The 14,139-nt window shown below is 61.3% G+C and overlaps 1 protein-coding gene across 2 annotated transcripts in view; it reads right to left on the bottom strand.

The window, feature by feature from the left end:
* The window catches only part of NUP210 (nucleoporin 210), a 110,987-nt gene that overhangs the window by 7,525 nt on the left and 89,323 nt on the right, over positions 1–14,139 (bottom strand). For both annotated transcript variants that reach the window (XM_036243670.1, XM_036243671.1), the window contains 4 exons: positions 12,793–12,967; positions 11,095–11,270; positions 2,338–2,558; positions 732–868 (listed from right to left, as the gene is read on the bottom strand). In XM_036243670.1, coding sequence (XP_036099563.1) covers positions 732–868; positions 2,338–2,558; positions 11,095–11,270; positions 12,793–12,967 — 709 coding nt within the window. The remainder of the gene's footprint in view (positions 1–731; positions 869–2,337; positions 2,559–11,094; positions 11,271–12,792; positions 12,968–14,139) is intronic.

The raw sequence follows: 14,139 nt of genomic DNA, 5'->3' as shown, positions 1-14,139 counted from the left end.
CCCAAGGCCACGCAGCCCCTCAGCGGAGCGGTCAGCTGGGGCTTGGTCAGGCAGCCTGGCCCACACACGTAACCACGCACGCCATGGAACAAACTCCCCGGCAACCGATGCGCTTCCTGGTCTGAGCCCACACCCCAGGTTCCAGCCCCCAGGACGGCCCGGACCCTCGCCCCCCGCCAGCGTCCCTCCCCCAGTCGCTCCTCCAGGACAGCACAGCTTTGATAGTTGCGAGGGCCCCTCCCTGTACCCACTGGCCCCCTGCGGGGCTGCAGCCCTAAGCATGGGTGCCCCCGGGTGCCGCGGGCAGGCTGCAGGGGGAAGAGACCCGGGACATGCTCACTGCCTCCCTTCTGGCCGGAGACAAACAGGACAGAGCATCCCTGGTCACCTCCAGAAAGGCTCGAAGCGGACTCGTGGGGGAGGCTGAACTTTGCTGGGGGGGCCCACAGCCCTGCTTCCAAGAGACACCCACACAGGACACTCGGGGGGAGCCGGAGCGACCCCGGCAGGTCACCGCTCATCACCCGGTTTGGTGGAGGGGGCAGAGGCGGGGACAGAAAGGCCCAATGCCTGTCCCAGAGGCAAGTGGGCAGCAGACTGACCGTGTCCCAAGGCGCTGACACTGACTTCTCAAACCAAAGGGACCCTCAGTATCAAAACCTGAGAGCTTCACCCCAAGAAGTTCAGCCACGCCTCTCGGGCCACGGAGCCACGAGTGTCCTGAAGCCCACCTCTCTGTAGGTCCTCAGGTGCCCAGCAACCTCGTAGTAGACCGTCACAGACCCCGCGTCCCGGGCCACCGCCACTCCCGACTTGGGATCCACGTGGAGGATGCTGTGGGCCGAGGAGCTCCAGGTCCCGGGGAGACCTAGGGGAGAAAGCCCCGGAGGTCACCCACCTTCCCTCCCTGCCCACTGCACAGCTGGAGCCCGGCAAGGCCCCTCCGGCCCCTCCATCCCTCACACCTCCTGCTGGCTGTCCCTCCGTCATTCCGTCCGGAGATGACCTGGGTGCTGGACCCCCAGCCTCCACGCCTACCTGCCCTCCCCCCCAGCCTCGCCCCCATCAGTGATCAGTCCCGTTGCACCAAAGCAGGTGTCGGGCTCAGAGCTGTTACTTAGTTAGAAGCCAATCCCACTATGTAACGAACATGATGAAACACTCAACAACCACATTCTATTCGTGGAAACCGATCTCTGCATGTTTTTAAAGGTAGTGTTTACCTTCCTTTTAAAAGGAAAAAATTAGGTAAAAAAAGAAAAAATAGGGAGCCAACTGGAAAGAAGTTAAATCAATCACTGCACATGTGGCTCATGGGGGTCCAGTTGGCACGGGGAGGCTGAAATCTGGACACCACTGAACTGGCCCAACAGCTGTTCTTTGCTTAGTCTCCTTCCAGAGACACACGGGCGACACGCCGGCTTCCAGGCACAGCGCTCATGAGAACGGGACGTCCCGTTCCTCGGGGCATCAGTCACCTTTCGAAGGATCAGCTGCCAGTGGCCACATGTCAGACAGTGTGGATGCAGGACCTCCCACGGTGCAGGACCTCCCACGGTGCAGGACCTCCCACGGAGCAGGACCTCCCATGGTGCAGGACCTCCCACAGAGCAGGACCTCCCAGGTGCAGGACCTCCCAGGTACAGGACCTCCCACAGGCAGTACCTCCCCAGAGAGCAGGACCTCCCACAGAGAAGGACCTCCCAGGTGCAGGACCTCCCACAGAGCAGGACCTCCCACAGAGCAGGACCTCCCAGGTGCAGGACCTCCCAGGTACAGGACCTCCCACAGAGCAGGACCTCCCACAGAGAAGGACCTCCACGAGCAGGACCTCCCACAGAGCAGGACCTCCCAGGTACAGGACCTCCCACAGAGCAGGACCTCCCACAGAGCAGGACCTCCCAGGTGCAGGACCTCCCACAGAGCAGGACCTCCCACAGAGAAGGACCCCCCACAGAGCAGGACCTCCCACTGTGGGGACCTCCCACGGTGCAGGACCTCCCACAGAGCAGGACCTCCCAGGTGCAGGACCTCCCACAGAGCAGGACCTCCCTCCTACTGGACAGAACAGGGGTTGGCAAAGGCCACATATTTGGGGTTGTGTGTGCCCAAAGGTCTGATGCCACCGTTCAACCTGGCAGTTGGGTGAAAATGGCCACTGACAGGTCCCAATAAACTCTTATTTGCAGAAAAGAGGCTGCAGGCTGGCTGTGGCCCAGGGTGGTGGCTTCTGCTCCAGGACACCATCGAATCCCACTCGCACGTCTCCAGGGAGCCCACGCCCGCATTCTGAGGGCCCACGTCCACAGGGGGGTTCCGTCGGCCAGCGTCTCTTACCTTCCATGCTGACCAGAACGGTGGCCAGACAGAGGACGTCCCCCACCACCACCGCTCCAGACAGCTCCGGGGAGATGGCGTGCAGGACGGGCAGCGGGACGAAGTCGGAGAGGCCCCCGTGCTCCGAGTCCCGCACGCTGAGCAGCGTCAGGCCCACGCTGACCGTGCGCACGACGCAGGTGTTGTTGGTGGGGCCCTTCCCGATCTGCACGAACTCGTCCCTGGGCACCGGAGGGATGGGGGGCTGTCAGTATCTCAGTATCGGGAAGGAGTCCGGCTCCGGGGGAGGGAAGCAGCCGGAGTCCTCGCTGGGCGACACCCTCTGCGGGCGGCAGCCTCAGATGTCACTCCGACTCCCGGGCGCCCAGCAGGCGGTCCAGGTAAGACGACCCTCACCTCATCCTCCAGGTAAGACGGCCCTCACCTCATCCTCCAGGTAAGACGGCCCTCACTCACCCTCCAGGTAAGACGGCCCTCACTCCTCCTCCAGGTAGGACGGCCCTCACCTCATCCTCCAGGTAATGACGGCCCTCACCTCATCCTCCCGGTAAGACGGCCCTCACCTCATCCTCAGGTAAGACGGCCCTCACCTCATCCTCCAGGTAAGACGGCCCTCACCTCATCCTCCAGGTAAGACGGCCTTCACCTCATCCTCCAGGTAAGACGGCCCTCACCTCATCCTCCGGTAAGACGGACCTCACCTCATCCTCCAGGTAAGACGGCCCTCACCTCATCCTCCAGGTAAGACGGCCCTCACCTCATTCTCCCAGGTAAGACGGCCGTCACTCATCCTCCAGGTAAGACGGCCCTCACCTCATCCTCCAGGTACGACGGCCCTCACCTCATCCTCCAGGTAAGACGGCCCTCACCTCATCCTCCAGGTAAGACGCCCTCACCTCATCCTCCAGGTAAGACGGCCCTCACCTCACCTCCATGTTAAGACGGCCCTCACCTCACCCTCCAGTAAGACGGCCCTCACCTCATCCTCCAGGTAAGACGGCCCTCACCTCACCCTCCATGTTTAAGACGGCCCTCTCCCTCATCCTCCAGGTAAGACGGCCCTCACCTCACCCTCCAGGTAGACGGCCCTCACCTCATCCTCCATGTAAGACGGCCCTCACCTCATCCTCCAGGTAAGACGGCCCTCACCTCATCCTCACAGGTAAGACGGCCTCACCTCACCCTCCAGGTAAGACGGCCCTCACCTCACCCTCCAGGTAAGACGGCCCTCACCTCACCCTCCAGGTAAGACGGCCCTCACCTCACCTCCAGGTAAGACGGCCCTCACCTCACCCTCCAGGTAAGACGGCCCTCACCTCACCCTCCAGGTAAGACGGCCCTCACCTCATCCTCCAGGTAAGACGGCCCTCACCTCACCCTCCAGGTAAGACGGCCCTCACCTCATCCTCCAGGTAAGACGCCCTCACCTCATCCTCCAGGTAAGACGGCCCTCACCTCATCCTCCAGGTAAGACGGCCCTCACCTCATCCTCCAGGTAAGACGGCCCTCACCTCATCCTCCAGGTAAGACGACCCTCACCTCACCCTCCAGGTAGACGGCCCTCACCTCATCCTCCAGTAAGACGGCCCTCACCTCACCCTCCAGGTAAGACGGCCCTCACCTCACCCTCCAGGTAAGACGGCCCTCACCTCATCCTCCAGGTAAGACGGCCCTCACCTCATCCTCCAGGTAAGACGGCCCTCACCTCATCCTCCAGGTAAGACGGCCCTCACCTCACCCTCCAGGTAAGACGGCCCTCACCTCACCCTCCAGGTAAGACGGCCCTCACCTCACCCTCCAGGTAAGACGGCCCTCACCTCACCCTCCAGGTAAGACGGCCTAACCTCATCCTCCAGGTAAGACGACCCTCACCTCATCCTCCAGGTAAGAAGGCCCTCTCTCACCTCATCCTCCAGGTAAGACGGCCCTCACCTCACCTCCAGGTAAGACGGCCCTCCACCTCATCCCTCAGGTAAGACGTACCCTCAACCTACATCCTCCAGGTAAGACGGCTGCCTCACTCATCCTCCAGGTAAAGACGGCCCTCACCTCATCCTCCAGGTAAGACGGCCCTCACCTCATCCTCCAGGTAAGACGGGCCCTCACCTCATCCTCCAGGTAGACGGCCCTCACCTCATTCCTCCAGGTAAGACGGCCCTCACCTCATCCTCCAGGTAAGACGGCCCTCACCTCATCCTCCAGGTAGACGGCCCTCACCTCTCCTCCAGGTAAGACGGCCCTCACCTCACCTCCAGGTAAGACGGCCCTCACCTCATCCTCCAGTAAGACGGCCCTCACCTCATCCTCCAGGTAAGACCGGCCCCTCACCACAACCCTCCAGGTAAGACGGCCTCACCATCACCCTCCAGGTAAGAACGGCCCTCACCTCACCCTCCAGGTAAGACGGCCCTCACCTCACCCTCCAGGTAAGACGGCCCTCACCTCACCCTCCAGGTAAGACGGCCCTCACCTCACCCTCCAGGTAAGACGGCCCTCACCTCACCCTCCAGGTAAGACGGCCCTCACCTCACCCTCCAGGTAAGACGGCCCTCACCTCATCCTCCAGGTAAGACGGCCCTCACCTCATCTCTCCAGTAAGACGGCCCTCACCTCATCCTCCAGGTAAGACGGCCCTCACCTCATCCTCCAGGTAAGACGGCCCTCACCTCAACCTCCAGGTAAGACGGCCCTCACCTCACCCTCCAGGTAAGACGGCCCTCACCTCACCCTCCATGTTAGACGGCCCTCACCTCACCCTCCAGGTAAGACGGCCCTCACCTCACCCTCCAGGTAAGGACGGGCCCTCACCTCACCCTCCAGGTAAGACGGCCCTCACCTCACCCTCCAGGTAAGACGGCCCTCACCTCACCCTCCAGGTAAGACGGCCCTCACCTCACCCTCCAGGTAAGACGGCCCTCACCTCATCCTCCAGGTAAGACGGCCCTCACCTCATCCTCCAGGTAAGACGGCCCTCACCTCATCCTCCAGGTAAAGACGGCCCTCACCTCATCCTCCAGGTAAGACGGCCCTCAACCTCATCCTCAGGTAAGACGGCCCTCACCTCATCCTCCAGGTAAGACCGGCCCTCACCTCATCCTCCAGGTAAGACGGCCCTCACCTCATCCTCCAGGTAAGACGGCCCTCACCTCACCCTCCAGGTAAGACGGCCCTCACCTCACCCTCCAGGTAAGAGGCCCTCACCTCACCCTCCAGGTAAGACGGCCCTCACCTCACCCTCCAGGTAAGACGGCCCTTCACCTCACCCTCCAGGTAAGACGGCCCTCCACCTCACCCTCCAGGTAAGACGGCCCTCCCTCACCCTCCAAGGTAAGACGGCCCTCCCCTCACCCTCCAGGTTAGACGGCCCTCACCTCACCCTCCAGGTACAGACGCCCTCACCTCACCCTCCAGGTAAGACGGCCCTCCACCTCAACCTCCAGGTAAGACGGCCCTCACCTCACCCTCCAGGTAAGACGGCCCTCACCTCACCCTCCAGGTAAGACGGCCTCACCTCACCCTCCAGGTTAAGACGCCCCTCACCTCACCCTCCAGGTAAGACGGCCCTCACCTCATCCTCCAGGTAAGACGGCCCTCACCTCACCCTCCAGGTAAGACGGCCCTCACCTCACCCTCCAGGTAAGACGGCCCTCACCTCACCCTCCAGGTAAGACGGCCCTCACCTCACCCTCCAGGTAAGACGGCCCTCACCTCACCCTCCAGGTAAGACGGCCCTCACCTCACCCTCCAGGTAAGACGGCCCTCACCTCACCCTCCAGGTAAGACGGCCCTCACCTCACCCTCCCAGTAAGACGGCCCTCACCTCATCCTCCAGGTTAAGACGGCCCTCACCTCATCCTCCAGGTAAGACGGCCCTCACCTCATCCTCCAGGTAAGACGGCCATCACCTCATCCTCCAGGTAAGACGGCCCTCACCTCATCCTCCAGGTAAGACGGCCCCACCCATCCTCCAGGTAAGACAGGCCCTCACCTCATCCTCCAGGTAAGACGGCCCTCACCTCATCCTCCAGGTAAGACGGCCCTCACCTCATCCTCCAGGTAGACGGCCCTCACCTCATCCTCCAGGTAAGACGGCCCTCACCTCCTACCTCCAGGTAAGAACGGCCCCTCACCTCATCCTCAGTAAGACGGCCCTCACCTCATCCTCCAGGTAAGACGGCCCTCACCTCATCCTCCAGGTAAGACGCCCTCACCTCATCCTCCAGGTAAGACGGCCCCTCACCTCATCCTCCAGGTAAGACGGCCCTCACCTCATCCTCCAGGTAAGACGGCCCTCACCTCATCTCCAGGTAAGACGGCCCTACCTCATCCTCCAGGTAAGACGGCCCTCACCTCATCCTCCAGGTAAGACGGCCTCACCTCATCCTCCAGGTAAGACGGCCCTCACCTCATCCTCCAGGTAAGACGGCCCTCAACCCTCCATCCTCCAGGTAAGACGGCCCTCACCTTCATCCCCAGGTAAGACGGCCCCTCAACTACGGTAAGCGGCCCTCACCTCATCCTCAGGTAAGCGGCCCTCACCTCATCCTCCAGGTAAGACGGCCCTCACCTCATCCTCCAGGTAGACGGCCCTCACCTCATCCTCAAGGTAAGACGGCCCTCACCTCATCCTCCAGGTAACACGGCCCTCACCTCATCCTCCAGGTAAGACGGCCCCCACCTCATCCTCCAGGTACGACGGCCCTCACCTCATCCTCCAGGTAAGACGGCCCTCACCTCATCCTCCAGGTAAGCGGCCCTCACCTCATCCTCCAGGTAAGACGGGCCTCACCTCATCCTCCAGGTAAGACGGCCCTCACCTCATCCTCCAGGGTAGGACGGCCCTCACCTCATCCTCCAGGTAAGACGGCCCTCACCTCATCCTCCAGGTAAGACGGCCCTCACTCATCCTCCAGGTAAGACGGCCCTCCCATCATCCTCCAGGTAAGACGGCCCTCACCTCTCCTCCAGGTAAGACGGCCCTCCACCTCAATCCTCCATGTAAGACGGGCCCCTCACCTCAATCCTCCAGGTTAAGACGGCCCTCACCTCATCCTCCAGGTAAGACGGGCCCTCACCTCATAGCTCAGGTAAGACGGCCCTCACCTCATCCTCCAGGTAAGACGGCCCTCATCTCCTCCTCCAGTAAGACGGCCCTCACCTCATCCTCCAGGTAAGACGGCCCTCACCTTCATCCTCCAGGTAAGACGGCCCTCACCTCATCCTCCAGGTAAGACGGCCCTCACCTCATCCCAGGTAAGACGGCCCTCACCTCATCCTCCAGGTAAGCGACGGCCCTACCTCTCCTCCAGGTAAGCGGCCCTCACCTCATCCTCCAGGTAAGACGGCCCTCACCTCATCCTCCAGGTAAGACGGCCCTCACCTCATCCTCCAGGTAAGACGGCCCTCACCTCATCCTCCAGGTCAAGACGGCCCTCACCTCATCCTCCAGGTAGACGGCCCTCACCCTCATCCTCCATGGTAAGACGGCCCTCACCTCATCCTCCAGGTAAGACGGCCTCACCTCATCCTCCAGGTAAGACGGCCCTCACCTCATCCTCCAGGTAAGACGGCCCTCACCTCATCCTCCAGGTAAGACGGCCCTCACCTCATCCTCCAGGTAAGACGGCCCTCACCTCATCCTCCAGGTAAGACGGCCCTCACCTCATCCTCCAGGTAAGACGGCCCTCCCTCATCCTCCAGGTAAGACGGCCCTCACCTCATCCTCCAGGTAAGACGGCCCTCACCTCATCCTCCAGGTAAGACGGCCCTCACCTCATCCTCCAGGTAGACGGCCCTCACCTCATCTCCAGTAAGACGGCCCTCACCTCCATCCTCCAGGTAAGACGACCCTACCTCATCCTCCAGGTAAGACCGCCTCACCTCACTCCTCCAGGTAAGACGACCTCACCTCATCCTCCAGGTAAGACGACCCTCACCTCATCCTCCAGGTAAGACGACCCTCACCTCATCTCCAGGTAAGACGACCCTCCACCCATCCTCCAGTAAGACGACCCTCACCTCATCCTCCAGGTAAGACGCCCCTCACTCATCCTCCAGGTAAGACGACCCTCCACCTCATCCTCCAGGTAAGACGGACCCTCCACCTCATCCTCCAGGTTAAGACGGCCCTCACCTCATCCTCAGGTAAGACGGCCCTCACACTCATCCTCCAGGTAAGACGGCCCTCACCTCATCCTCCGTAAGACGGCCTCACCAAGACGGCCCTCACCTCATCCTCCAGGTTAAGACGGCCTCACCTCATCCTCCAGGTAAGACGGCCCTCACCTCATCCTCCAGGTAAGACGGCCCTCACCTCCTCCTCCAGGTAAGACGGCCCTCACCTCATCCTCCAGGTAAGGACGGCCCTCACCTCATCCTCCAGGTAAGACGGCCCTCACCTCATCCTCCAGGTAAGACGGCCCTCACCTCATCCTCCAGGTAAAGACGGCCCTCACCTCATCCTCCAGGTAAGACGGCCCTCACCTCATCCTCCAGGTAAGACGGCCCTCACCTCATCCTCCAGGTAAGACGGCCCTCACCTCATCCTCCAGGTAAGACGGCCCTCACCTCATCCTCCAGGTAAGACGGCCCTGACCTCATCCTCCAGGTAAACGGCCCTCACCTCATCCTCCAGGTAAGACGGCCCTCACCTCATCCTCCAGGTAAGACGGCCCTCACCTCATCCTCCAGTAAGACGGCCCTCACCTCATCCTCCAGGTAAGACCCGGACCCTCACCTCCATCCTCCCAGGTAAGAAGGCCCTCACCTCATCCTCCAGGTTAGACGACCCTCACCTCATCCTCCAGGTAAGACGGCCCTCACCTCATCTCCAGGTAAGGACACCCCTCACCTCATCCTCCAGGTAAGACGGCCCTCACCTCATCCTCCAGGTAAGACGGCCCTCACCCTCATCCTCCAGGTAAGACGGCCCTCACCTCATCCTCCAGGTAAGACGACCCTCACCTCATCCTCCAGGTAAGACGGCCCTCACCTCATCCTCCAGGTAAGACGGCCCTCACCTCATCCTCCAGGTAAGACGGCCCTCACCTCATCCTCCAGGTAAGACGGCCCTCACCTCATCCTCCAGGTAAGACGGCCCTCACCTCATCCTCCAGGTAAGACGACCCTCACCTCATCCTCCAGGTAAGACGGCCCTCACCTCATCCTCCAGGTAAGACGGCCCTCACCTCATCCTCCAGGGGCCGCACTGCCCCCCCCCCCCACGTGCGAGAGGGGAAACTGAGGCCCAGAGAGAAAGCAGCTTGCAGAGCGCTTTCCAGTGGGAATGTGTCCTGGGGGACAGACTGCCCCTGTGGTATGACCTGGACAGGCAGAGCAGCCCCCACGTGCTCCCTCGCCGACGAGTATAAGGATGAGCCTCAGTCCGAGGCCTGATGTGAGCACCGAGCCAGACCGGCAGCTGCAGGTGCTCAGCCCAGCGCCTGGCGCAGTCACAGCTCCATCCACACCAGCCACGTCGTCGAGTGAAAAGGCTGGGACCGGGCAGGCGGGGGGCAGGGTCCCCGCTTGGTCACTTCCTCCACCACACCTGTGACGCCTGCGCCCTGCCCGGTCTCCTGGAGAGGCTCCTGCTGCAGTGGGGCCCGGGCGGCTTCTGCCAGGTGGCGGGGGGCAGCACCCGGCTCCACCTCTCCAGGACGGCTCGCCCCCCGCCTGACGGACGGCCAGCCCCTCACACCCACAGCCTCCGCGATGACGCTGGGGACCAGGCTCGTTCTCCTCTTGACGGGTGCGAACACAGAGGCCGGGAGGGTGACCTGCCCGAGCTCTCGGGCCCCATGAAGAGCAGAGCTGGGCTTGAACCAGGGCTCAGTCTACATCTGGGTTCTTCTGCCCCCCCGCCCCTCCCCCGAACCTGGCCTGAACTGTGTCAGCAGCAGCGGGACACAGTCTTCAGTGCCCCCTCCCCTGCCCCGTGCTGCCCAGAACAGCTCCCCAGCCCTGCTCTGCCCCCCGGGCTGGGGCCGCGCACCCCTGCGGCTGTGGTTCTCCGCCTTGTCTCGGAGAAGCCTCCTTGCTGCAGACTGATGGGCCCTGTGCATTTCTAAGGGTCCCCTGGTGATGCTGATGATGCTGGTCTGGGGGTCCCCCCTCTGGAGAACCGGCTCTGCAGTGGACCCAGGTTCCAGCAGGTCCAGACTGAGGCCACGGTGCCCCTGTCCACTGACACCAACCCCCTCTCCTCGCATTGGGCCTGAAGTATTTCTAAGGGTCCCTGACAGCACTGCACGGGGGGCCGGTGGGACCTGGTACTCAAACCTCACTCCCCGGCCGTGTGGCCCTGGACAAGGGAGCCTCTCGGGTCCCGGCAGTGGGCGACATGGCAGGGGCCAGTGGCCAAAGCGCCGGAAGGACGGGGTATGCCCTGCTCCGACCGGCGTCTGCCGAGTCTGTAACTGATGCACCCACGGATCACAGGGCCGGGACAGAGTTTCCGAAGGTACAAGCACGTCTTCCTACAAACCCTCCGACGGCAACCCCGCACCTGGGTCTTGCTTCCTGACCATCGGGATGTCCCCACCCAACCACATCCTGCCACAGAGCGAGCAGGCTCCCAGCCACGCCCTTGCTCCTCCGGCCTCCGACCACGCCTGGCGCGTCCCCGGCGGCCCTGAGAGGGGCCCCTGGTGCCCTCCTCCTAGAAACGCGTCTTTCAAGGGCACGGCCCCTTCGTGTATCCGTCGCCCCGTGAATGTAACCTGGTCCAACCGAGACACGACCTCACCCACACCCGACCTGTTAGCTGCGAAGCTGAGGATCGAACTGTGGGCGTGGAAGACGTCCCCGGAGCTGTCATGGAAGTGGGCAGTGAAGGTCACCGTCATCCCCAGAGGCAGGGCCACCAGGGCCTCGTTGTTCTGCGTGCGCAGGGCCGGGCTCATGGAGATCCTGAGGTAAGACACGGGCGCCACCTGACGGACAACAAGCAGACACGGCCACGGCTGTGCTGGGAGGCGGCTCCCCCAAAACCCACCCCCACGAGGAGATGCTCACCCCTAGCAGGTCCCCAATCAGGAAGGACTGGGGCTGGACCAGCAGAGAGCACAGGCCTCGCTCCCCTCGTGTCCCAACCTGGGGACGAGGTCCCCTCTCCCTGCGGTGAGCCTGCCCAACCCGCAGAGTCAAAACGCACGACTCTGAGAGATCAGCGCATCGTTCACGTGCAAGGACACCCTGGCTTCGACCGCGGTCCTCGGACCCTGCTCTCCGGCGCTGAGCACACGCTGGGGCTCGGGCAGCAGTGACGCGGCCACGAGCACCTGCCGCTGCCCCAGGGAAGGCACAGCTGCGAAGGGGAGAAGGGTTCCGGAGCCCAAGGACCTGAGCCCGTGAGCCTTGCTGTTTAGTTCCACGAAAACCCACCCGAACAAAGGAGAACCCCCCAAAGACCTGCTTCCTTTGAATATACGTTATTTCTTCTATTAATTTTTTTTAAGAGAGAGAGAGTGAAACATCGACGTGAGTGAGAAACACCGACTGGCTGCCTCCTGCACACCCCACACTGGGGAGGAAGCCCATAACCTGGGCATGTGCCCTGCCCAGGAATCGAACCCACAACCTCCCAGTCTGTGGGAGGACGCTCGCTCCACTGAGCCACGCCGGCCAGGCTGCTGCTTTGACAGAGTTCAGCCGAGCAGGGGCTGGCACGGCGGGCGCTCCATGCGTGAGTGTTGGCGTCAGGGGAGCTGCCTGTCACTGTCCCCCCCTCGCAGACTGGGTGAAGTTTCCCACCAGAAACTCATCTGGAAACCAAAAGCCATCACTCAGGAAACAGGCCCACGACCCCGGGAAAATCTGAAGACGGAAGAGGTCATGTTTCCTGTCGTCTAGGTGCAGAGAGGGCTGAGGAGAGAAGGGGTCGCCCGCGTGCAGGGTAAACCCCAGCGCCCACCCCAGACGTCCACGGAGAAAGTCCCCTCCCTGAGGACACAAGCACCGCGACTGACCAGAGACCAGACACCTGAGCCAGGCGGGCGCGGTGGGCCCCAGACGGACTCTCCATCACCGTGACCCTGAGCTGCCCCTTCCGCTACACATTCTGGTTTCCTTGCCCGTAGAATGGGCACCTGCCCGTCCCGGCTGCGAGTGTCCTCGAGAGGCCTGCCGGTCAAGTAACCTGCCCTGGCATTCGGTGGCACCTGTCCCTTCAGGTACCGGCTAGCTGCTCGGGACCCTAGGGTGCCACGTCCAGCCAATCACAGGCCTTGCTGGGCCTCAGTTTCCCCAACTAAAGCAACGTCATTGGGATCTACAACCTCCAGAGACCTCTGGCTCCGACAACCAGGAGACACTGTAGCATCTCAGGACCTTTGTGCCTGGCTATTCCGCAGTAAGTGGTGACATGGTCTTCCGGTTGGAAGGTACCTGCCAGGGGAGAGGCAGCCCCTGAGCCCTACCGCCGCTCCTCCTCTGAAGAGGAGGGTGAGGGCCTACCTTTACCGCCACAATGATGGTCTGGTTGGCTCCGAACGGCTCCTGAGCCGTCACTTCGACGGTGGAGGTGCCGACGGTGGGCCCCGAAGCCAGGAAGCCCTTCTCGTTGACGTGCACGACGGGGCCCTTCTCGGGCCCGCTCAGGATGCGGTAGCTCAGCGAGGCTGTGCCATCCCTGCGGGAAACACGTTTGCGTGTGGGCAGCCTGCCTCCCCGGCCCTGCCAGGCAACCCGGTCTGGAAACTGGACGTCCCCAGGGAAGCCCCCCTTCGCACCCTCCCGATGCAGCACCCAGCGTGGCGGGGGGCAGGGAGGGGAGGCGGGGGGCAGCCCCACGGGCATCCCCTGTAAAGATCGTGTCCGAGGCAAACTGTTTCCAACTGGCCAGAGAGAAAAACACGGATGAGAGAACATCGACTGTCCGCCTCCTGCACGCCCCCCACTGGGCACGTGCTCTGACCACCGGCGACCGCTTCCTGTTATGGGTCGAGCTCAACCACTGAGCCACACTGGCTGGGCTATTTAGTTACTTGAAACTTATCTTTAGTGTTGAATGTATTACAGGTGTTTCTCCTTTTCTCCCTATTGACCCTGTGCTTCCTGCTCCCGCCCTCTCCTGCCTTCTTCACACTGTTGTCTGTGTCCGATGGTTGTGCTCATATGCACAGAAGTTCTTTGGTTCATCTCATCCTGCCCCCTCTCGCCACTTCCCTTTGAGGTTCATCAGTCTAACAACCAATTTGCACTTAATTCCTTCCTCTTCTTCCCCCAGCCCCCAGCCCCCGCCCACCTGTCAAGCAACAAAAAGTTCTCTGGATCCAGGAGTCTGTTTCTGTTCTGCTTGCTCACTTTGTTTGTAGATTCAATTGTTGAGAGATATGTATTTATTGCCATTTTATTGTTTATATTTTTTTTATCTTCTTCTTCAAAAAGACCCATCAAGATTTCGCGTGATACTGGTTTGGTGGTAATAAACTCCTTTAGCTTTTTCTTGTCTGGGAAACTCTTGATATGTCCATCGATTCTAAACGACAGCTTTGCAGGATAGAGTCATCTTGGTTGTAGGTTCTTGCTTTTCATCACCTTGAATATTTCTTGCCACTCCCTTCTGGCCTGCAAAGTTTCTGTTGAGAAATCAGCTGACAGACTTATGGGAACTCCCTTGTAGGTAACTAACTGCTTTTCTCTTGTTGCTTTTAAGATTCTCTCTTTGTCTTGAACCTTTTGCATTTTGATGATGATGTGTCTTGGTGTGGGCCTCTTGGGGTTCATCTTGTTTGGGACTCTCTGTGCTTCCTGGACTTGTATGTCTGTTTGCTTCACCAACTTAGGGATGTTTTCTGTAAT

The sequence above is a fragment of the Molossus molossus genome, unplaced genomic scaffold (genome assembly GCF_014108415.1).
Source record: "Molossus molossus isolate mMolMol1 unplaced genomic scaffold, mMolMol1.p scaffold_m16_p_5, whole genome shotgun sequence".
Classification (NCBI taxonomy): domain Eukaryota; kingdom Metazoa; phylum Chordata; class Mammalia; order Chiroptera; family Molossidae; genus Molossus; species Molossus molossus.
This window is presented reverse-complemented; position numbering and strand designations above follow the sequence as displayed.